The sequence below is a fragment of the Cryptomeria japonica genome, chromosome 10 (assembly GCF_030272615.1).
Source record: "Cryptomeria japonica chromosome 10, Sugi_1.0, whole genome shotgun sequence".
NCBI classification, from domain to species: domain Eukaryota; kingdom Viridiplantae; phylum Streptophyta; class Pinopsida; order Cupressales; family Cupressaceae; genus Cryptomeria; species Cryptomeria japonica.
In genome coordinates, this window is record NC_081414.1 from 878,868,499 (window position 1) to 878,891,301 (window position 22,803).

A 22,803-nucleotide genomic window follows, 5' to 3' on the forward strand; every position below is an offset into this window, starting at 1 on the left:
CAATGCAAGATGGGTCCTGGCTACTAGGCCATGATAGGTACCCATGTACAAAACTATGCAATGCAATCTCTCACAAACGGAGAAAAGGAGAAAACCCAGTGGGAAAAAACTCCCCCCCAAAATAGAGATGAATGTACAAAAGACTCTCAAAGAAGAAGGACAAAACCTCAAAGAGGAAAAAGTCCCCCCCATAAGAGAGGAAGGAGAAGTCAGCTGACCCCCCCTAATGACACATCCCGCACCCCCAAGAGAGCTTGCAACTACTGGAACTTACTCTTGGCGAAAGGTTTGGTGAATATGTCAGCAACCTGCTCCGCTGTAGGACAATACTGCAAATCAATGACCTGCTCTTGAATGAGCTCTCCGATATAGTGCATATGAATCTCAATGTGTTTGGTTCACTGGTGCTGGACCGGGTTCTTCGAGATTGCAATAGCACTCTGATTGTCGCAATGTAGAACTGTTAGCCGTGGAGTGGTGAATCCAAACTCTGTGAGGATCTACTGGAGCCAAATGGTCTCAGTCGCTGTGTTAACAACACCTCGATACTCAGCCTCAGTCGAAGAGAGAGTAATAGCATGCTGCTTCTTGCTCTGCCAACAAATGGGGCCCGAACCAAGGTGAAAAATATAATCGGACGTAGACTTACGATCATCAAGATCGCCAACCCAATCAGAGTCTATGTAACCAACCAAGCAAAGTCCTATGCCTGTTGCATAGTGAATCCCATAGTGATGTGTACCCTAGATGTAATGAAGGATGTGTTTGGCGGCTTTCCAATGAAGCTTATGTGGTTCTTGCATGAAGCGGGAAACCATGCCAACTGCAAATGAAATATCAAGGCGTGTATGAGTCAAGTAAATGAGACTACCCACAAGTTGACGATACAAAGTGGCATCAACTGGTGGAGAAGAACACTGAGCCTCAATCTTGACTCTTGAAAGAAAGGGAGTCGGGGCAGGCTTACAATCAGCCATATGAAAGCGTGCAAGTAGATCAAGAGCATACTTGGGCTGCGATAGTGTAATCCCGGAAGGTGACTGCGAAATCTCTATCCCGATAAAGTAGTGCAAAAGACCCAAGTTAGTCATAGCAAATCTGTCATGCAAAGCAGATTTGACCCTATTAATGATGGATGTAGTACTCCCTGTAATGATCAAGTCATCAACATAGAGCACAAGTATCAAGTGAGAGTCATCCTGTCGCAAAATGTAGACATTCAGATCGGAATGACACCTAGTGAACCCTGCAGAGAGAAGAAAGGAATCCATCTTGGCGTACCAAGCCCTGGGGGCCTGCTTAAGGCCATAGAGAGATTTCCTCAGTCTGCAAACCAAGGAAGTATCCTGGATGAAACCCTGTGGTTGCTCCATATAAATCTCCTCATCAAGATCACCATGAAGAAAAGCACTCTTCACATCCATCTGATATCCAACCCAACCATGAGCTGCAGCAATAGCAAGTGTCAAACGAATGGAGTTCATCTTGGCTATGGGTGCAAAGGTCTCAATATAGTCAACACCTGCAACCTGAGAGAAACCTTTCACAACAAGCCAAGCTTTATACTTATCCACACTACCATCCGCTGCAAACTTGGTCCGATAGATCCACTTACATCGAACCATCTTTCTCCCCTTAGGGAGATGGACTAAATCCCATGTGTTGTTCCTCATCAAGGAACTATACTCTTCCTCCATAGCTTGGTCCAACTCAAGAACCCCTGATGCTTCCCTAAATGTCTATGGATCGGAAGCGGTAGAAATGAATCCATGTGGTAGATCTTGATGCTGTGATCGAGTTCTCCGTGTATCTAAAGGATCCCCAACAAGAGAACCCACTGACTCAAGTGTCTATCGAGCCCAACGAGGTCTAGGTGGAGGTGGAGAATGAGGCTCCTCAACTGCAAGTGGACCCTGCGAGTCGGAGTTGAAGGAGTCTCATCATCTGAATCACTAACATCACTATCCACAATGGAGGAAGGTGGAGGAGGTAGAGAGGCTAAGCTAGGAGAGCTTTCCTCAAAGTGAACACTCCTCTCAATGAACACCTCATGTGTCTCAGGATCCATCAATTTATATGCCTTAACACCCTCAGGATATCCAACAAATATGCAAGGCCGACTTTCAGGTTCCAATGCCTTGCATTTCTACGGAGGTATGCGAGCCCATGCTGGACACCCAAAGACTCTGAAATGTCTCACAATCGGTTTCCTACCAGCCCAAGCTTCAAAAGGAGTAATACCTTGCAAAGCTTTGTGAGGAACCTGATTCTGGATGTGTGTGGCACAACTGATAGCCTCTGCACAAAAGGCGGGATCAAGAGAACGTGCATGTATCATACAGCTAGCCATTTCTTTGAGAGTTCTATTCTTGCGTTCTGCAATTCCGTTTTGCTGTGGAGTGTATGCAACAGAATGCTGAAGATCAATCCCCTCAAATGTACAAAAATCCTCAAGTCTTTTGTTCACATATTCCCTTCCATTATCTGTGTGAAGAATCTTGACCACTTTCCCTGATTGCTTCTCCACATGAGTCTTGAAGTCCTGAAATCTGTCAAATACTTCACTCTTATGAATGAGAAAGTAGACCCAAGTGAAGCGGGAGTAGTCATCAATGAAGGTGAGGACATAGCGGGCCTTACTAAATGAAGGTGCTGGAAATGGACCTGCTACATCGTTGTGAACAAGTTGAAGAACTTCCAAAGCTCTCCAAGCTTTCCCCTTATCAAACTTCTCCTCGGGATGCTTGCCCATGGAACAACCTGAACATACACCCTCTAAAAATCTAATTCGAGGTAGACCTGTGACCATGTCTTTAGTGCTGAGTTGTTGAAGATAGCGGTAGTTGAGGTGACCAAACCGCTCATGCCATAGCTTACTTTCTGAATTTGAATGAGTAAGCAAGGCCCTAGAAGGTGAACTTGGCACAAAGTGGGAGAATGAATAAAGCCTTGAGTTGTCATTGACTTGTCCCACTGTGACCAAGGTATCATCATCAAGTTTCTTTACCACAACTGAATCTGGTGTGAACTCAACCTTTTTCCCATTCCCATAGTGAGTGATTTGGTAGATAGAGAGAAGGTTGGTAGACAAGTTAGGAACATAGAGAACATTCTCAAATGTTCCATCATCCATGTCAACTGAACATTTCCCTTCAACCTCTACTTGAGTATCATCACCTATGTAAATGTGAGGTACCTTAGATGGCTCCAATGAAGAAAACTGCTCCTTTGTAGAACCCATGTGATATGAGGCACTCAAGTCAAGTATCCATTGCTGTGAAGAACCTGTTGTAGCCACAAATGCTTGCCCTTTTCCCTTAGAATGTGAGGAAGAGGAAGGAGATGAATCCTTCTTTGTGTAGGCGGATGGTAAGTTGATGTTGTTTTTCTTAAGAAGATTAGTTAACTCATCAACTTGCTTTGCGTGGCATCGATGCTCATCATGACCATACTTCTTGCAATATGCACAAGTTGGTTTATCCTTCTTAGGTGGTGTCCCCTTCTTGGAAGAGGATGAAAAATCGCCTTGTGATGGAGAGGATGATTGTCCTTTTTCCTGGTGTGGCTTAGACTTAGAATGCTTCTTCTTCTTGTTGGAATCTTTGCCTTGACTTCCTTGATTCCCTTGATTAGCCACCAAAGCCTTGGACTTTGAAGACTTGAGAAGCCCCATGTTCAACAACTTAGATTGTTCCAATATTAACATTTCTGTGAAAGCATCAAATGAAGGCATAACATAGGAACTCCCCACTGTCAAATGATGAGTTTGGAAGCTAGACACAAATGCTGCATATTCTAGTGCAAGCTTGTCCAACAAGTTGAATATTAATTGAGCATCCTTTTTGTCAATTCCACAATCCTTAAGCTTTGCTCTTAGCTCATTTTCTTTGGTGACATAATCTTGGATTGTATCAAAACTCTTGGGATCCAAGTTGGTGAGCTCATTGTCAATTTTGTAACCTCTGATTTCATCAACTTGACCATACAATTTCTGAAACATATCCCAAGCCTCTTTGATTGTTGTACACTTCTCAATGTGAAAGATGAGATCATCTGATACATACTTGCGCAAAGTTCCAAGAGCCATGCAATTCTTAGTGAGCCATTCTAATTGAGCATTAGGATCAACCTTAGGATCAGGTGGTGCTATTATTGTTCCATCTATGTAATGCGTGAGACCTTTTTCCATTAATTTACTCCATACTTTAATTTTCCATGATGCATAATTATGTGGAGTTAAAGGTGGAAATTTATGAGGACTCATTGCAATAAAAATGAAAGAGCACAAAGAGAGGCACAATCACACAAGACACCCCCCCAAATTCACTCAATTAAAGGAGGTCGTATGAGCTCAAACGAGGCCTTTGAAGTTGCAGAATTAAGGATTAGACAGATACAATTGAGAGAATCCAAAAATTATGAAAAACCTATGCACCAAAATCAGAAAATAACCACACCACTACGAAGATCACAAAATTTTAGCCCATTTCAAAAAAAATTGCACCAAAAAAGGAGCAAAAATGAGCAAGATATGGCCTTTCAAAGTTGGACTGCAAAACTGAAAAGCTCAATGAAGAGGGGGTCAAAAAATTTCAAAAGTCTGCTGATGTGGCGCTGACGTCAGCAATTTACGAGCTTAAATTTGACGACTGTATGACCGTCACGAAAACTTCACCTCCCTGCTGACTGGGCGTCCGTACTGTACGGACAGGCTGATGTGGCAGTCTGCGTCAGCTCTGCGTGGCGGGTGACGTGGCAGCTAACTGGGTTGCGTGTGTGGCGGTGACTGGGCGTACGACTGGGTTGCGTGTGTGCCGCGTGGCGGGGACTGGGCAGCTTACTGGGCTGCTTGTGTGTCGCGTGGCAGGGTCTGGGCGACCGGCAGGAGGTACACGGCGGCAGCAGTGGCGGGAGACCTGGGCGGCCGATGGGAGGTGCACGTCGGCGGCGGCGGGAGACCTGGGCAGCCGACGGGAATTGCACGGCGGCGGCGGGAGCTCCGACAACGCAAGTACACGACGACGCAACCTGCAACCTACAGGGTACTGCGGGGTAGGGGGGGTCTGCGGACCCCCAAAAACAACAAAAAAAAATATATTTTTTTATCGCTTTTTTTCGAAATTTTTCTTCTCTTTTTTTTTTTTTTGGAAAATAATAAAAAAAATTTCGAAATCCGTACAATAATAGCCAAAATGGGGAAAAAAATTTTGTCACCAAAATAGGTCGACTTTATAGTCGAATTTCATGGAAACGGCCTCCCGGATTCAATGGTGATGTCCAAATCGCTGTATGACGCCCCCCAAAAATGAAGATCCCCAAATTCGAAAATAGAAGCCTCCAAAATGTCTCCAAAAAACTAATCAATGAAGCCCCAATAGCTCTGATACCATGTAGGATTTTGCCAAGATCAAGGGCACAATGAAAAGCATAAAAAGAGAGACAATAGAATGATAAGAACAAACTGTATTCTCATCAATATGCAAATGATCAACTGGATTAACCAATACAATGAATATAGGCCTGCTTATATAGGCAAGGTCATATGGATGTACAAGCACACAATTATGACATGTGGCTCAATGAGAAACAAGGGTAGGTAAGAAATACTAGGGGTAGGTAGGAGAAATAATATAATATTCCACAAGAGGTGGATGACCCACCGAATGTAGAGTGTAACAACAAAATAAGACCACAAAAGGTGGAATTTCTCCTACAAGCTCTATCCCTATGTGCACACTTCCCTAAGTGTCTCAAATCCAAACTACAAAGAGATGCATTATCCTAAGTTAACTTAAGTGTAAAAATATCCAAAATGAATATTTATTTACACCAACATACACTAATAGATTGGAAGCTTATTTCTAGATGACTAAGACTTGCATGATACTTGGGGCACACTAAATGATCCCGATTGACCTCCCCTCATGCAATTGGATCCACAACTCTTGTTGCTTAGTAACTTTGTTGATTGTTCTTTTGTTTTTCTTTTTGGATATTTCATTTAAAGTTTTTCTTTGCATGGACTAGGGGTGTGACTTTTTTCATCTTCATTATTTGTTGTGAATATGATATATTATTATCTCGATACAACTTAATAGAAATGCGTCACTTGAGTCATACGATACTTGTTAGGTTGTAAACTATATTCACTTGCTCTAGGGAAAACTTCGTGATTAAGCACCATTAAGTTGGATTAGTACTAAAATGAATAAACCCTAGAAAGATCTCAATGCTTAATCCTTATAAACACCACTTAAATACAATACATTTTAAATAAATTATTTATACTCATAAGAGATAAATTCATGTAAACCAAAATTAAACTGTAATAAACATTATAATAAAAGGGTACTTATTCATTATCTTTATTATTAGTTCCTGCCAAGGTAGGAACACTTATGCATTCATTGCATTCAATTTCTTTCAATAATTCAATCAATCATAACATAGAATTATTTTGAACAAAATTCCTATAGTTATATTTAATTTTCTATTTTAAATGATTGTAAAAATGTCATTTATGTCTTTTATTAGTTTATATTAGATATAGTAAGGACAAAAATCAAAATTTTCTCTTTTTAAAAATGATATTTCTTAAAGCATTTAATTCATCAATTAAATGTCAATTGTATTTATGGCTTGAATAACATATCATTATTGTATATTTCATATCTTGGTTTTATTGTATATTTTTTAGTGGTCGCTTTTAGAAATGGTCATTTCAAAACTTATTTGTCATTCAGTTTTTATAAAAACGTTATAATGCTTTAAATTTTGTGCGTAATTGGTTAACTCTATTAATTTTTTGAATGACAATGAATAGTGTTATAGATATGACATGGTGGCAAAATAATTTAATTTAAAAGTTATTTCTACCTACAATTTAACAATTTGCAATTATTTTGTTAATTTCAATTCATCCACCATCTATATATGAAATTTTCTACTATATTTTTTAATATATTAAATTATTTTGGTTATATTTGTACTCTATTTTTTTTTTTTTTCATATTTGTACACTTTTATTGGGGTATCATCTTTTCATATTTTGATCCTCCAAAGCTAAAAACTTAAAAAATAAGTTTCTCCTAATCTTTAGGCTATTTGAAAGTAGTGATTTCTAAGAAATTAGTAAGCAAATCCTCATTTGAAGTCTTAACCCAATTTTTTAGTAGCACAAACTACATCTTTAGATTAACACAAACAATCACACTATTGACAGGAACTTGACCAATACATAGAGGGGTAAAAATTTGTTCAACACAAAGAGAATTATAGAGCAAGAAGTGCCAAAAGCCCAACAAAGAACTGAACATTAAACACCCCTATCTGCATCAACTAACTGCTCCAATATGAGATACATCCAAAGATAATTTTTCCCTATCCACAAAATTCAATCTTTTTTTCTATCAGAAGCCCATTTGGTAGTCGGCTACTCTATTCCACTCCCTAGGAATGTGAGTAAAAATAACAGATTCCAAAAATATACACAATGACAGACCAAATGACAAGGACCTCCATTAATTAATAACTAATGGCTTAAAACTATATTGAGAAGGGTGGACAGCCATGTATGCAAAATATTTCTTTTAGTAATAACCTTCAAACCTATTGTCCTCTTACCTTCAATTGATATTTTAATTTAAACTGTCGAAGTGAAAAACAAGAGGAAGATTAAGATAAACTCCAATTTACGAGTTTTTCTCACAATCATTCTTGTGAGTATAAGAACTTCTTTCTCATACCCAATCCTGAGGTATTAAGCACATGAAAAATCAAAGCCAAAGCCTAGGAAGAGATCCTTTGTCAGCAGGAGAACACATCACTCACCACCTCCAAATTCAAAAGCACCTCTGCCACATCTTACCATTTCATTTCATTCAGGTACTTTTTCTTGTCTTCTTTTTTGCTCCATAACTTCTTTCTTTTTCCATGTACAACCTGTTGATGGGCTTCCTCTGCTACATCTGAGCTGCTGTTTATCCATTGACTGATAACAGATTTGATCCATTGGGCCCAATTTGTCATAAACCTAGCGTGTGGGTTGTTGTTGTGTTGCAGGATCTGAATAGGAACCATCTGAAGAAGAGACAATGGTTACAGGAAAAGGTGCCAAAGGCCTGCTTACTGGGAAATCTTCTACCCCTGCTCCTGCTTCTGCTAATAATGGCAGCAAATCTATCAGTAATGAAAAGGCTGATAAGAAGAAGAAGCCCATCTCTCGTTCATCTCGGGCAGGCCTCCAGGTTTTTTCTTGTTTGCACTGCTTATCATGCCTTTTGTTTGATTCAAACTTATTAGTTAGTCTGTGCATGCATGTGCCCATGCTGTTGGCCTGGAGGATTTTTCTGGGGTAATGTTTGTAGAAAAATCTATGTTGTTTGCAGGCCTTTCTTCATTCATTGTGGGGCATTGTGGGCTTGTTCTTGTTTGAAAATTTATTATATGTTCGGCCTATCGAACTGTTTTTCATGTTGAAGGGACCCTGTCTTGAAAGCTGTTGCTTTTTCCTCTTACACCCATTAATGGCTCTACACATTTAGTTTTCATGTGGGTCTTTGTGATTCATTTTTTCTTTAATAAGAAAAATATTGCTCGTGCCAGGTCAGTTGTGAAGGCATCTCGGGCTTGGACTTATCTAGTTTTAATGAGAGGAGATTGACTACTATGACCATATTAACCATAGATGTGCTGCATACAGAGATCATCCTTAGTCTGTATTGTATTAGGAACTAAGCTTTAATTTCTTTCATGTATCCATGAAATGTTGTTTTCTGTCTGTGGACAGCGAACAAAGTACAGTATTGATTCTGGCTGCAATGTCTACTTCTCAGTTAAATGAAAATCTACCCTTAGCCACAGAACTTTTATAATTGGCATGCTTTCTCATATGATAGATTCCTGTGGTTTTTTACCAACCTTGTGAAACTAACTGCTGTTTACCATTGGGACTTCATTAGTTGTTACTTTACAGAATCTTACATCCTATTGTAGATTCAATTTTGGGTTGAAAGACAACGTAATATTATATCACTGAACTTGGAAAATTTCAACAGAAATGAAGAATGTTAGCAAGGTGGACCTAAGGTTTAATCCAGTTGCCAAGCTACTTTGTTTTCTTATATGTTTGAATTTTGCTGAGACTTTTAATTCCATTACCTTTTTGTAATGTCTACAGCTTAAGTCTAATGCTGTGAACTTTATTTTTCAGTTCTCATAGATTTTTTAAGGCTTTTGTTTTCAAAATATACCTCCTTGATTCGCACATTTATTATTTGAGTATATGCTACTATTAGCACTGATGCACTTGCTGCAAGTTGCTACTCTGTTACTCTGGTCACAAGTGGTTTAAAATATATATAGAAGAACGAATGCATGAACCTGTCAACTGGTGTTGAAGTGATTGAGGCCAGGAGGACGAATGTGTTAGATGATTAGTTTTTGAAAGTGCCCATGAAAGATGAGGCTGGTGTATACACAATTTGTATACTGTAATAGTACATCTGTTTTTAAATGAGCTGCTTGCTCGCTGCAGTGTTTATCAGTCTTGGCCTTGGTGATTGATATGAGAAAATGCTCATCTTGTCACCTGAACCTCCATAGACCATGATACTGCATATAAACATTATGGACTACATGGCATGCATTCAAACAATTAGCAAGGCTGTGCTGCAATGTTTGTTACATGCTTAGAATCTAAACTTATTTAAGGAAATTTATACATCCCTAGCAATCATGTTTTGTACCATTTATTAAGCTTCTAAGTTTTGTGACAATTTTGAGAGCTGGTCTCTGCTGTGTTGCTGTCTGGTGATGATGCAGAAGCATGCTTAATGGATTTTGTTTGTGTTGAAAACTAAATTAGTTTCGTGCTAATTTTCTAGTATTCTTTTGTTAGAGACTTATAATTGCGTAGTTCTTTACTTTTATATATACTCTACATGATCATATTGGATTTTTTCAGCAATTCTTGATCATCAGGGTGTATAATTCACCCAGCAGATAGCCTGATACTTAAATGAAACTTGAATGATCTAGAGGATTCATTTGAGTTGCCTAACTTGCAGAGCCCATTAATTAGTACTTTCTAGTGAATATATCAGAACAATCACACCTTTTTTTTTCTTCAGATTAGCCTGATTTGCACAAAGATTTTATCTGGAAACCTATCTGGATCAGTGGCTATCTCCGCGCTCGGAGAGTTCACACTCTCAAGTTCTTAATCAAGGCCATTCATCAGAAGTTGGGATGTGACGGTGATTTATCAAGAAAAGCTTCAAGTAGAGTCAATTTGAGAGACCACACAAATTCTTCCTTTAAACGAGTCATGCTCTGTATGGCTCTGCAAAACAGGTTTAGCATATAAAGTTCTAAGATTTATAAATGTTTTAGCATAGGTTTTGGTCCCTATTGTCTTTTTCCCTATAGGATTTGGTTACAGAATTATCTTCATCAATAAATGGCAGGTTGCTGTATAAAAGTGGACTCTGTAAGCTGATTGTAAGTGTAATTCTCTTTGCCTGAGAATTGTATGCTAGGAATAGTCGAACTGTGTTTTCCTTGGAAAATGGAGAAGCATAAATCATAAATGTCAGTACATTTAAGGAAAATTGCTTTGTCTTAGGAATTTTTAATTGTTATAATGATATCTTCAGAGGATTGGCAAGTTGGAATGCCCGTGATACTGATTCAGAGACTAAAATACAGGACATATTTTATAGGTAAACTGTTGGTGGCAACTTTTAGGAGAAACGATTAGTCTGTTGATTGCTTGTCAATATGCTCCTTAGCTACCTTGGGGTCCTGAATTTTCTTGTTTAAGAGACGTGCACCTTTGCTACTCATGTTTTAAAAGGAATCATGTTTATTCTGGTTCAATGTTCATTAGAATTGAATTTCAGAAATCAAAGCGAAACAAGGAGTTTGCAACTCATCAAAAACCTCTGTTGGATGTTGAATGCAAGTTTTGACAAAGCTATCTTTTGTCTAACCAGTGTACCTCAGGGCAGTATTGTACTTGTGCATGGTGTAAATGCTTTTCTGAAGTCAGTGAGATTAGTAAGTCATTTCTCTTTGGATGTTTTTGATTAAATGGTATGCATCTCAGCTTCTGTATCTCTGTTTACAGCTTCCAGTTCCATGCATGATGTGGATGTCCTAGTTTTTAATGTAGTCCTAATTAGTTTTCTTTGTTCAACAAGCGATGTATAACTTAAACTGGATGTGACCATCCAAATTTCACACTTAAAATGCTAGTTCTCAGCATGTAAAGAATATTTGTGCCATAATAGGAGTATAACTAGGTAAGAATGAATTTCAAGCTCCTTTCCTTCTGGGGGACCTTGTTTAACTTCATAAGCATCCTTATAAAATTGGATCTGACTATAGTCCTTCAAGTGGGGTGTAATTCCAGACAACTTCTATCCCATTGAAGAAATGCATTTGATGAGAGCTTCGAAGTGGAATTGACATGGTTGTATTTTGATTGAATTCTGTGTGTGGACGCAGTTTCCAGTTGGGCGCATCTACCGGATGTTAAAATCCAGAGTGTCAGCAAATGGGAGGGTGGGGGCAACAGCAGCAGTTTATTCAGCAGCCATAATGGAATATCTGACTGCAGAAGTTCTAGAATTGGCAGGAAATGCGAGTAAAGATCTCAAGGTTAAACGTATCACTCCAAGGCATCTACAGCTTGCTATCAGGGGAGATGAAGAGCTTGACACTCTGATCAAGGGTACCATTGCTGGTGGAGGTGTTATCCCTCATATTCACAAGTCCCTCATTAACAAATCAACAAAGAAAGATTAGCTCTCTGTATTTGGAACAGTCACAGACATCTTATCATAGGATGTAAACTGGAATTGTTTTCCAAATGTAAATAACTGGATATGGTGGTCAATTTGCTACAATGGAATTCAAGACTGTGGTTTATTCCTCCCATGTTTAGTGATATGCCTTATTGTGACTGCACTTATTGTCACTTTACCTGCAGAATTTGGTCTGCTGTGGAAATCTTCTTGAAAATGTACATTCTTTTATGCTGTGAATTGTGTTCATGTTGTTTTATATCTTGTTCTGACCGTCTTGAAATTTTCTTTTACTATAAAATTATAATCTGATTTATTTGACATTATAATTTTTTTGAGATGGTTTCTAAAACTGTGGTCTTGTTGAGTGCAAGGTTTAGGTACTGATGCCTTTGGCTATTAATCGAAGAAGTTTCAGTTTAAGATTTGTGTTCTAATTCAACTTTGTAGATGAAAAATCCTCGATTAAACAATTCAGGTGCTGGTGAATGCATAAGAAGGGTATGGGAATGGAAATTCTGTTTAATGAAACTCTGGAAAACTTAGGTAGCAAACATTGAAAAGCTTATGGAATTTATGCTTGTTGATTGATTGACATGCTAAATTATTGAAGGCAAGAAATGACAATTCAAGTATCTTCTTTTTATTAAATCGTTTGATTTGTAAGGTGCATATTAATAAAATATGGCCTGCTGTAGGCACGTCATTTTCTAGAAAATTTTCTTCGTTTTCTTATTCTTAAGAGATAAGATTATTTTAGCTAGTTGTTTTTATTATTGATAGTCTCTCCTTTTAAGGATTGACTGCAGAATTTAGAACGCGCGTTACAGAGGAATTTGTATGTGGGAATTAAATTTAGGAGGCTTTATATAGGGTAATATTAGGTCATTGTTGATTAAGTTCTGTTTCTGGATCTTATAAGGGGTTTCAGGATCTGTTTTGAAGGAGCAGATGTTTCATGGAGTGAAAAAAAACTTGTTATAGGATTAATTGAAATCTTTTAAAAAAAAATAGTAGCTCCTATTTTTTAGGTCTGCAGATTTGAGTGGGAAATTGCCCCACAAGCTTAGACTTTTTTATGTCACTTATCAATCAATCCACCATCAACAATTTGGTATTGAGTTGAGTGGAGTAAGGAGGATGAGGAAGAATCTCCACCCATTTCAATCATATTCATGAGGTTTTCAGATTCAAGTTAATTTTAAAATTAAATTTTATACTTAAAATTTTGTTTGAGTGCCGTTTTGAATTTTTCCTTAATATTAGAATAAGAATATCAAATAAACAAAATTTATATAGAAATCAGGATACTTTCATTTTCCTTTCAATTTTTGATTTAAAAATATATTTTTGAAATTTTTTTATATTTAATATTTTTTATATATTGTTCTTGTTAGGGTTCATAAATGTTATTTTTAAGATTATAATGATGAAATTTACATTTCTAGCATTTCTCATTTAATTTTGTGTACATCATGATATAATGTTTTTATTATAATTACATATTGAAAAGTGACATAATCTTTCATGAGTTCTTATAATTATTCTTACAAGGTTTATAATTTTTTAAAGTTTAAATTCATATAATAGAATATTAAGATTTATAATTAAAAAAAATAAAAATTTATAATATAGAATATTAAAGTTTAAACTCATATGATCTATGTAGATATAATTATAAACTAGGAATGACCTATTTTTTAAGTAAATGCTATTTGATGGTTAGTCTTATCTTACTAACTTGAGTGAGATGACACAAATTAAGAATGTAGAGAATCAAATGTTTTTTAAGATCAATAAAGAAAGATGATTTTTTTTAATCATTTAAATTTATTTTGAATATGATTTAATTTAGTGATCAATTTGATTGGCTTAACCTCACATAGAATCTTTATTCATTTCTCTCAGGTTAAAAATATTGAATATTAAAACCAAAATGTTTAGGTTGGATTTAAAATTTATTTTTGCAATTAAATGTCACGATATTTTGGATTTATCAACATTTGATGCCTTGCATGTCATAGATCTCAACTTTTCATGAAGTAACTCTTCTTGTCCTTCTTAAAAGAGAGAATGTTGTTTCAGATGTATATTTCATCTTATTTATAGCTAAAGTTCTCTATCAATTATAAAAAAGAAAATCAAATTTAACTTTACAAAAAAAATTAATAATATAATGTGAACGTATAATTTAAATAAGATTTCCACCCTTTTTATTCTCTCAAATTTTTTAGAATTAACTGTAAAAATTAAGAATTATAATTAATAAAAATAGATCCCTCTTCTAATCAAAACTTTGTAAAAAATAATAATAACCATATATATATAATTGTAGAAGTCCTTGATAAAATGTTAAATCTGTGAGCAACTTGCTTAAGCTTAGTTAACCTTGTCTTAGCATTTCGATTTTGAGACCTTACATCAAGCCATGAAATTTATGTATTTTACCAGGTTTTCGATGACTCCTTTTAGCCAAATCGCATCGAAAACACCGAAATTTTAATCCAATATTCACCCTTCTCCTTTCAAACTAAGTTCTAACACTTACAACACCAATCTCAAACTATCGTTTCTAGCTATAGGTCATTTCTATATAGTCAACTTCTGATTTAGATTGTCATAGTTTTTATACTTTATAGATTTGCTACCACACTCAAAATTTCAAAACGATTTTTTCCAAATATACATCTTGTTTGACCATTTCACCATCAAAGAATAGTTTGACAAAATGGAACACAAACAAAAAAACATCCACTTAATTAGTTATTTTAACTATCTTGGTTTGTTTCATATAGAGTAAATTCAATTAAATTGCAGAGAAAAGATACTCCAACATGTCTTAACTTGGAAGTAGAATAAATAAGATACTTGTGATGGAATAAAATTCAATAAGGAAATAAATTTTACTAGAAAACTTTACAACAACATTTTAAAGAATTCTACAAAACCACCCACACCCAAAATTTCAAAATGAATTCCTAGAAATATACATCTTGTTTGACCATTTCACCATCAAAGAATGGTTTGACAAAATGGAACACAAACAAAAAAAATCCACTTAATTACTTATTTCAACTATCTTGGTTTGTTTCATATAGAGTAAATTCAATTAAATTGTGGAGAGAAGATACTCCAACATGCCTTAACTTGGAAGTAGAATAAAGAAGATACTTGTGATGGAATACAAATCAATGAGGAAATAAATTTTATTAGAAAACTTCACAACAACATTTTAAAGGATTCTACAAAACCACCTAAAAATGCTTTTGGCCTAAATAAATTATGTTCATTAAAACATATAATTTTTATTTTGTGACTTTGAAGTCAATCCAATTCCTACATACAAAGACAAGTTTTATATTTTTTAAATAATTTAGAATTATTGTGTCATTTTTTAAATGCATTTGTCATTATTATGATTTCTCTTAATCAATAATTATTATCACAAAATTTTAATGTCTACAATACTGTTTTTCATTTAATTTTGAACCTATTTTAATGTCTACAATACTCCACTTTTGCTCACACATTCTCATCCAATAAAGTGCTAGTGGATTTCACATCTCCCTGAAAAATAATAGGCTCTAATAAGAAGTGTAGGTAGGACAAGGCATCTTTGATTGTCAAAATAATATTTAATTGGACCTTCCCTATTAATCTTTTATTTTGTTTGTTAGTTTTTGCAATGTTTTCAGTTTGTTTTAGCAAGTATCTTATTGTTTATTACAAATACCAAAATTCTTCAACTTGGGTTTGACAAGATTATACATTTGAATTTTCATAACAAAAAAATGCATTGATCTAGCAAAAATGAAATAAGTCTAGCAATGCCTATCTAACATTATTGATGTAGATCTATAGGTACATTGTGGATGCATGTACCATTACTGAAATTTATTGTTTACGAAGAATTGATTTATGAGTGCTGATATATTAGACTTGAGAATGACATTATCTCAACTATAAATTATTACTATGAATCAAAATACTCTCTTAATACTAATCTAACCTTAGCATCTATAAAAGTTTTGAAAAAATAAAATATATGATGTTAGAAAGTTCTGAATCTTTAACAATATTTACACAAATATACATCCATTATTAACATTCAAAAGATTACATGAAATAAATATTTTTTAAAAATTATTCCTTCCTATCAATTTAACACTAAAATCTTCTAATAAAAATTTATTAAAAGACCTTAAACCAAATTAAGATAAAATTCTCTGATTATATTATATTTTTTTAAAACTCGGAGAAACATATACATAGCAAAAGGTCAACATCAATATTAAAATGAATTTTATAAAAAGAAAAAATCATAAAACTGACTTGCCGATTCCTATCTGACTATCCATTACGTTTCATAGTTTTATTCTCAATTTAAAACATTCAATGCATTTAAAGAAACAGGGGATGTAGCTCAGATGGTAGAGCGCTCGCTTAGCATGCGAGAGGTACGGGGATCGATACCCCGCATCTCCAAATTATTGTATATTTCAATTTATTTTTTTTCTTCTTGTTCATAGACGTACGTGTATCTAGGTAGATACCCTTGGGGCCGAGCAACGAAATATTAGCGCATACAAAGTCTTTCCCTCCCTCCCTGGTTCTCAGGAATGGGCGCCACTTCAAAATTAAAAAATGAACCTGACGTGAATCGAACACGCAACCTTCTGATCTGGAGTCAGACGCGCTACCATTGCGCCACAGATCCTTTGATGTATCAATATTCTCAAATTTTGTAGTTTTCTATAACGTATTTCGATTAAGGTCCTCAGCTACAAAAATTTCAAATGAATCAAAATATGGAAGGCCAGACCGTTCTCAGCTTTATCCATAAAGTTGTAACAGTGATATTGTTTGTGGGCGGTCCTTTCCATTTTCTAATTAAAATAGACTTTCTAGATTTGATGTTTAGAAATATTGGCTAATTTTTCATCTTTATTTTTTCTTTTCTATTTTTAAGATTTCGATGGTGGGATTGTATGATCGTCGATTCTAACTTTCCTTGGCTTGCACTAGTCATCTCATTTGATGTTTAGATATATGATCAACTATCATATCTATTTCCTACAAATTATAAACTCACCTTTTTTTTCATAAGAATTATTTTGACTTCGCACTTTCTATAGTTTGTAGAGAATTTAAGTTATAAATAATATTAAATATTTGTTATACATGCATCTTAAAGAATTACATCTTTCTAAAAAAGTTTATCATTCAAAAGAAAGAAAATATTTTCTTAACATCATATGTTTGTAAGTTTAACTAGAAGAGATACTTGATGAATGTTAGGATATGTGACATTGACCTTGCAATCCTAAGTCATTTTCATGTGTCACCATGATCCTTGGAATGGGTATTTGGATGCCTAGGGTCATGTATAACAAAACATATTTAATATTTGCCTATGACATTGTAATTACATTCATATAGATTGACACATGTTCGGTGATGGTTGCATAGTATATTGAAAGAATATTCCTTCTAGGAATCCACTTACTAGGTAGGGACCATCCAAACGTGCATGTTGTGCATGTTGGCATATGCCATTTGCATGTCTTCTTGCGTTAGGCATCGATATTTGCATGTTATAGGTTTTAGCCATTAGAGAGTAATGGAGCACTTGAGATTGACCAATTTTCATTGGCTATGAGTTAGGGACACATGTGAAGGCCATGCAATCTTTTATGATTATTTATTATGGTTATGGGATTTCTATTATAGGAGGCATAGGTTTTGTAGGTGCTTTCCACCTCTTGTTTAAGCTACCAAAGTGGTTTTATCTCTTACATTTCTCTATAATTTGAGCCTTGAGATAGTAGTTTCATATGCTCAATGTCAAGTATCTAGGTGATGTCAGATTCCTTAGAGATTATGGTGTTACTATATTATTGTACAATTTCATTTGAAGATAACAATATACATGTCCTCAAATTTTCCATGTGATTTTTTTTTTGAAAGGATTTCTTCATGTGAATTTGGTATATCTTATGGTATTTTTAATTTTTAAACTTTATGTTGATTGTGCAATCACATAACATCAAATTGGGCAATAAATTTTTTTAGATTTGAAAGCACATATTAAATTTCTTAGTAGTCTAGTTTCACCTCGTGTTTCCAACATTTGGTATCAAAGCTAATTGTTATGTTTAGAAAGTGACAATTTTCTCTTTAGTGTTAAAAGTTCTTTAGTTATAATGGAGGTTTTTTTTATTGTAGGTTTTGTATTTTTATAAAGAAGATTGTATACAAATGCCTCTACCTTTCATCACTATATCAAGAAGTTCAATTGTTCTAGGTATGAGATGTAAAATTTAAAGAGATAGTATTTCATTGAAGAAGCAAATAAATTGATGCAATAAAGGTTGGAGGGTCCAAAAAGGATTTTACAACCTTACAGCCAAATCACACACGAAAGAACAATAAAAAATGAAAGAAATAGATATATAGATTTTATTGATCATAATAGAAGGCTTACATGCTAGAACTTTGTCCCCACATCCTAGCGCATAGATCACCATGGGCTCATTACAAATAATCCTAAATAAAAAATTTGCCAAATCTAGCTTCCCCTACCAACTGCTCCCTAACTACTCTCCTACTACTTCCCCTGAGTCTTAAGGTGCTTATATATTAGATTCAAACATGTCGGTCTTCTTTGGGTCCTAGGCCCGATTGCTAGTGTAACGTGTGTTGGCAATATGCTGGATTTGGTTAAGTGTTGTCATTGATGTCAACAATAGCCTAACAACAACAAAGATCCACCATAACATATGAAGATTACCTAAGATAATGCAAATCAAATGAAATCACAAAGATTATACCATCACATGTCCAATAGGGTTTGGATCTCCATTCTTCCTATCTCCATTGATCTTGCTTGATATATTTGCTCTCAGATTTTATGTGCACAAGAGCTCAACAAAGAACAGAATGTGGTTGCAAGTAGGATCTCATATGCCAAGTAGTCAATTGATCAAGTAGTTAGGATGATTGATTAGGGTTGATAATGAAGGAAACATCTCCTTATATAGAAGACACTATATGAAATGGAGGGTAAGATTGAGAGGTGTAAAAGGAGGTCGGCTATGATTAGAGGGTAGGTAAAAGAAATAATAAAATAATGAAAGGGGTAGGTAATGTATGAATTAAGAGATGAATGACATGTGTCATGGGTAGAAAAGGTAAATGAATTAATTAAATAAATAAAGATTTATATAATTAATAGAAGAAGTGGGATCAATTAAATAAATAAGATATTTATTTAATTTAGGAAAAGGATAATTTAAATAAATAAATGTATTTATTTAAATGAGAAATAAGGCTAGAAGAGGATAAATGAATTAATTAAATAAATAAAGATTTATTTAATTAATAGAAGAATTAAGCTTAGATAATTAAATAAATAAAATATTTATTTAATTAGATTGGACAATTTTTGGTGTCTACATTTTGCCCCTCTTTGAGACAATGCGGCTTGTCGCGTTGTTTCAAAGAAGATAAGATGAACTGATATAGAGTTGCCCCAAGATGGGAATGATATGCCGCCTCGAGAGATTGGATGAAAATGTCTGAAAAGATTGCAGACAATCTCTCGATAAGAAAGAGAGGGAGAGAATGGACTGATCGGATAAAGTGACAAAGTCACGGGATAGTGAAGATTAACTTGGGAAACGAGGGCTAGGACTAGGGCTAGGGTAGTCTATAAGATAGACCACGAGGGAAATACATCCTCATTGTCATCTACACATCCATGAGAGCAGAGTGCAGAGCGAAATAGAGCAGCAGCAATCAGTAGCGATGGCCTTTGTTCATAGATTCGATCGCGTTCGCCGATTTTAGAGGCTAGCAGAGGCAGGAGAGCCGATAAGTACCACAAAACCTCCTTGTACTTTGATGCATTTATTGTTGTCATTAATGCATGCTAGATAGGGTAATAAATGTGCTTAGAATAGGGTCCAAAAAATGTCAAAAACGCCCACGCGCGTCTGCGTTGGTGCCAGGCGTGTCTATGCTCGCGAGGCGCGTCTGTGTTTGTGCCAGGCGCGTCTATGTTGAAAAATGCGTCTGTGCAAAATGCGGCCACGTATGTGATGTGTAGGTGTGTCTATGCCAAAAAGGCACGTCTGTGTCGCCCAGGTGCGTATGTGCAGAGCATAGGCACGTCTGTGTAAAACAAGCGCGTTTATGCAGTCTTCAAGCGCGTTTATGTTAGGAAAGCGCGTTTATGTTCAAAAATGTGAATTTTTGTCTTCTAGGTCAAATCGGCAGTTCTGTGATGAACATACGCTGTCGATTGGATAAGCTGCTGAGAGGATACACTCAAGCAGGTCCTCTAGGGAAGACTAGGATTGCAAATAGGGCTAGAACTGACAATTCTGTGATAGAACATACGTTGCCAATTAGGAAACTTCTCAAGAGGATTCATTCAAGCAGAGGCCCTAGGATAGGATAGATCAAGGCACTTTGTGATGAACAATGAGTACCAAGATATAGTACTTTGTGATGAACAGGGAGTACTAAAATATGAGCAGCACTTTGTGATGAACAGTGAGTGCAAATGTGAGCAGCACTTGTGATGAATAGGGAGTGCCAAACACGTAGTACTTTGTGATGAATAGGGAGTACTACTAGGATAAATAGCAACACTTTGTGATGAACAGTGAGTGTCACAAGGATAGATAGTGACACTTTGTGATGAACAATGAGTGTCACTAGGATAGATAGTGACACTTTGTGATGAACAGTGAGTGTCACTAGGATAGATAGCCAGATGCACTTAGATAAAAAGTAGCATTTTGTGATGAACATTGAATGCCACGATGACTGACATGGTTGATTTGCTTGACTGCAGGAGTATTTGCCTATGTTGGATTCACGGGAGAGATTCCCATCGACTCAGAGGTTGCGACCTGAGTTGATGGCCGAGGACCGAGCGACTATTGAGGCTATGGGATTGAGACATATTCTGTATGTACCTAAGTTTCAGGCGAACATGGGATTGCTGACTGCACTGGTGGAGAGGTGGCATTCTGAGACTTGCACTTTTCATTTGCCAATGGGGGAGATGATAGTCACCCTGGAGGATGTATACATGATTCTACAGATACCGATCGATGGGGAGCTGATTCCGTATGATCGAGATGGAGACAGGGATGCCCTTAGATGAGTGTTCTAGGATCCGGGACTGGAGATGAGGGTGGGACATGTGGCATGGGATACCATGACATGGATAGGATTAGCACTACCAACAGTGTTGGCAGGAGTTATCAGTGGGTTCGTCTGTCCGGATAGGGCGACACAAGGGGTGGTTGTAGCCATATAAGTTTGACATCATTGTATCATGACACTTATGATTTTTAGATATATATATGAGATGATTCATTGTGGCAGCTATATGCATGTGTACCTATGTGATGAGATGTTTCATGATGTATGTTTCTATGTGATGCTTATGATATGGATGCACATGATGAAATGCAATATTTTTATTTTTTTGTTCTTTTATGTTTTATATGTGTATGCATGATGCAAATGTGAATGTATGTAATGCAGATGAATATGATACTGCAAATGTAAATTGTGCTAACAGGTGTTGTGTGCAGGATGTGATGCAGTTGTGATATCTATATGTATGTATGAAATGCTTATATGTGGTAATGCAGGTGCAACTACATGAAATGCAAATATTTTTGGTGTGTCATTATACTCAGTCATGTGATAGTAGGCTACATAGACTTGAGAAGGATGATGGAAGTCAATCAAGAAAGAGGGATGGAAGATAGAAGATATGAAAGTAAAAGAGCTTCTTGTGTGTTTATCATCCTTGAGCTTTATTATGGCAAGTAGGCTATGACAATCAAGGCATATGTTTGACCTAGAAAGTCATTATACCTGTTTGCATGGAGATAAGACAGTCACAAACAAGGAATGCCCCAGTTCATACTAGACTCATAGTGTCCTCCTATCCTTGGACAAGTCATAGCATTACTAAAAGACAATCCATAGATAGCAAAAGAAAATAGGTGACGATACCCCATCGTCGCCTTTCTAGTCAAAGACATCCTGGAGATAGAATCTCTAGTCAGAGACATCCTGGAAAAGCTAAAAGACATGTCACCAGAAAAGATAAAATCAAAAGAAAACCAAGACTCGACACCAACATCCACTGTAGTCCTCAAGTTTAGTGTCTCTTGTCACTTGTATAAGTCTTATTTGATTGTGGTCACAATGTTTACTTTCACAGAAAGGATAGATAGCACTGAACCATATGTTGTCTGCGTATGCTGAAAGATTTGATTTGTTGAAGCCCATTGTTGCTGCTGTGTCATCTGAAACTGACTCAATCCGTGAAACTGATACTTTATTGCAAAGAAGACGGAACTTTATTGTGGATTGGCGATGCAGATGCTGCTTTATTGTGGATTGTGCGCGGATAGACTGAAGAAAGCTGTAAGAAACTGTACTCCTTGAAACATGTGATGTTGTCAGTTCCACACCCATCACTAGACGTAGGATTTGCCTTAGCCACAAATAGGATCTGATTTATTATGGATGAAAAGGGAGTGAAAAGGGAGGTTTATTATGAATGGCTAACCAATCTTGGGTAGATCAATAACAAGCCATGATGGGAATGGGTAAGTTAATTATGAACGAATAGGTTGTGAGTGTGTGCAAAGTGAAATGATGAAAGTGAATCCTGAAGGAGGGAGGAGCAATGTCTCTACACATGGCGCTGGTGACCCAGTTTTCACCATGGTACTTGCCCAGGGTGCCACCGAAGTGGTTTCACCGTTGGACGAAATTATTTCTCTTTATTTTTTTTTATTTTTCAATGTTTTTTGTGTCACAAGGCGCCTGTTTGCTAGGTTTTCACCAAGTAACGATTTTTTTTGTTTTATAATTTTTTTGTATTTTTGAATTTTTTGATTTTTTTTGTATTTTTGAAATTTTTGATTTTTTTGTATTTTTGAATTAGGATATTCCAAAG

At 36.0% G+C, this 22,803-nt stretch overlaps 1 protein-coding gene and 2 non-coding genes across 4 annotated transcripts; 2 read left to right on the forward strand and 1 right to left on the reverse strand.

The window, feature by feature from the left end:
• The first annotated feature begins 7,690 nt into the window (after positions 1–7,690).
• On the forward strand, positions 7,691–12,047 carry LOC131026712 (probable histone H2A variant 1). Of its 2 annotated transcripts, XM_057956645.2 has the most exons (3): positions 7,691–7,884; positions 8,062–8,246; positions 11,509–12,047. In XM_057956645.2, exons 2-3 carry the CDS (start codon positions 8,094–8,096, stop codon positions 11,806–11,808), a joined length of 453 nt encoding a protein of 150 aa, XP_057812628.2. In that variant the 5' UTR covers positions 7,691–7,884; positions 8,062–8,093; the 3' UTR covers positions 11,809–12,047. The 2 variants fall into 2 exon arrangements, with proteins under 2 accessions (XP_057812628.2, XP_059069531.1); XM_059213548.1 differs by lacking the exon at positions 7,691–7,884 and having other exon boundaries at positions 7,901–8,246.
• A 4,172-nt stretch (positions 12,048–16,219) lies between these two features.
• TRNAA-AGC (transfer RNA alanine (anticodon AGC)) lies at positions 16,220–16,292 on the forward strand. Its single transcript has one exon. It is a non-coding gene; the product is annotated as a tRNA-Ala (tRNA).
• A 160-nt stretch (positions 16,293–16,452) lies between these two features.
• On the reverse strand, positions 16,453–16,524 carry TRNAW-CCA (transfer RNA tryptophan (anticodon CCA)). Its single transcript has one exon. It is a non-coding gene; the product is annotated as a tRNA-Trp (tRNA).
• Positions 16,525–22,803: the final 6,279 nt, after the last annotated feature.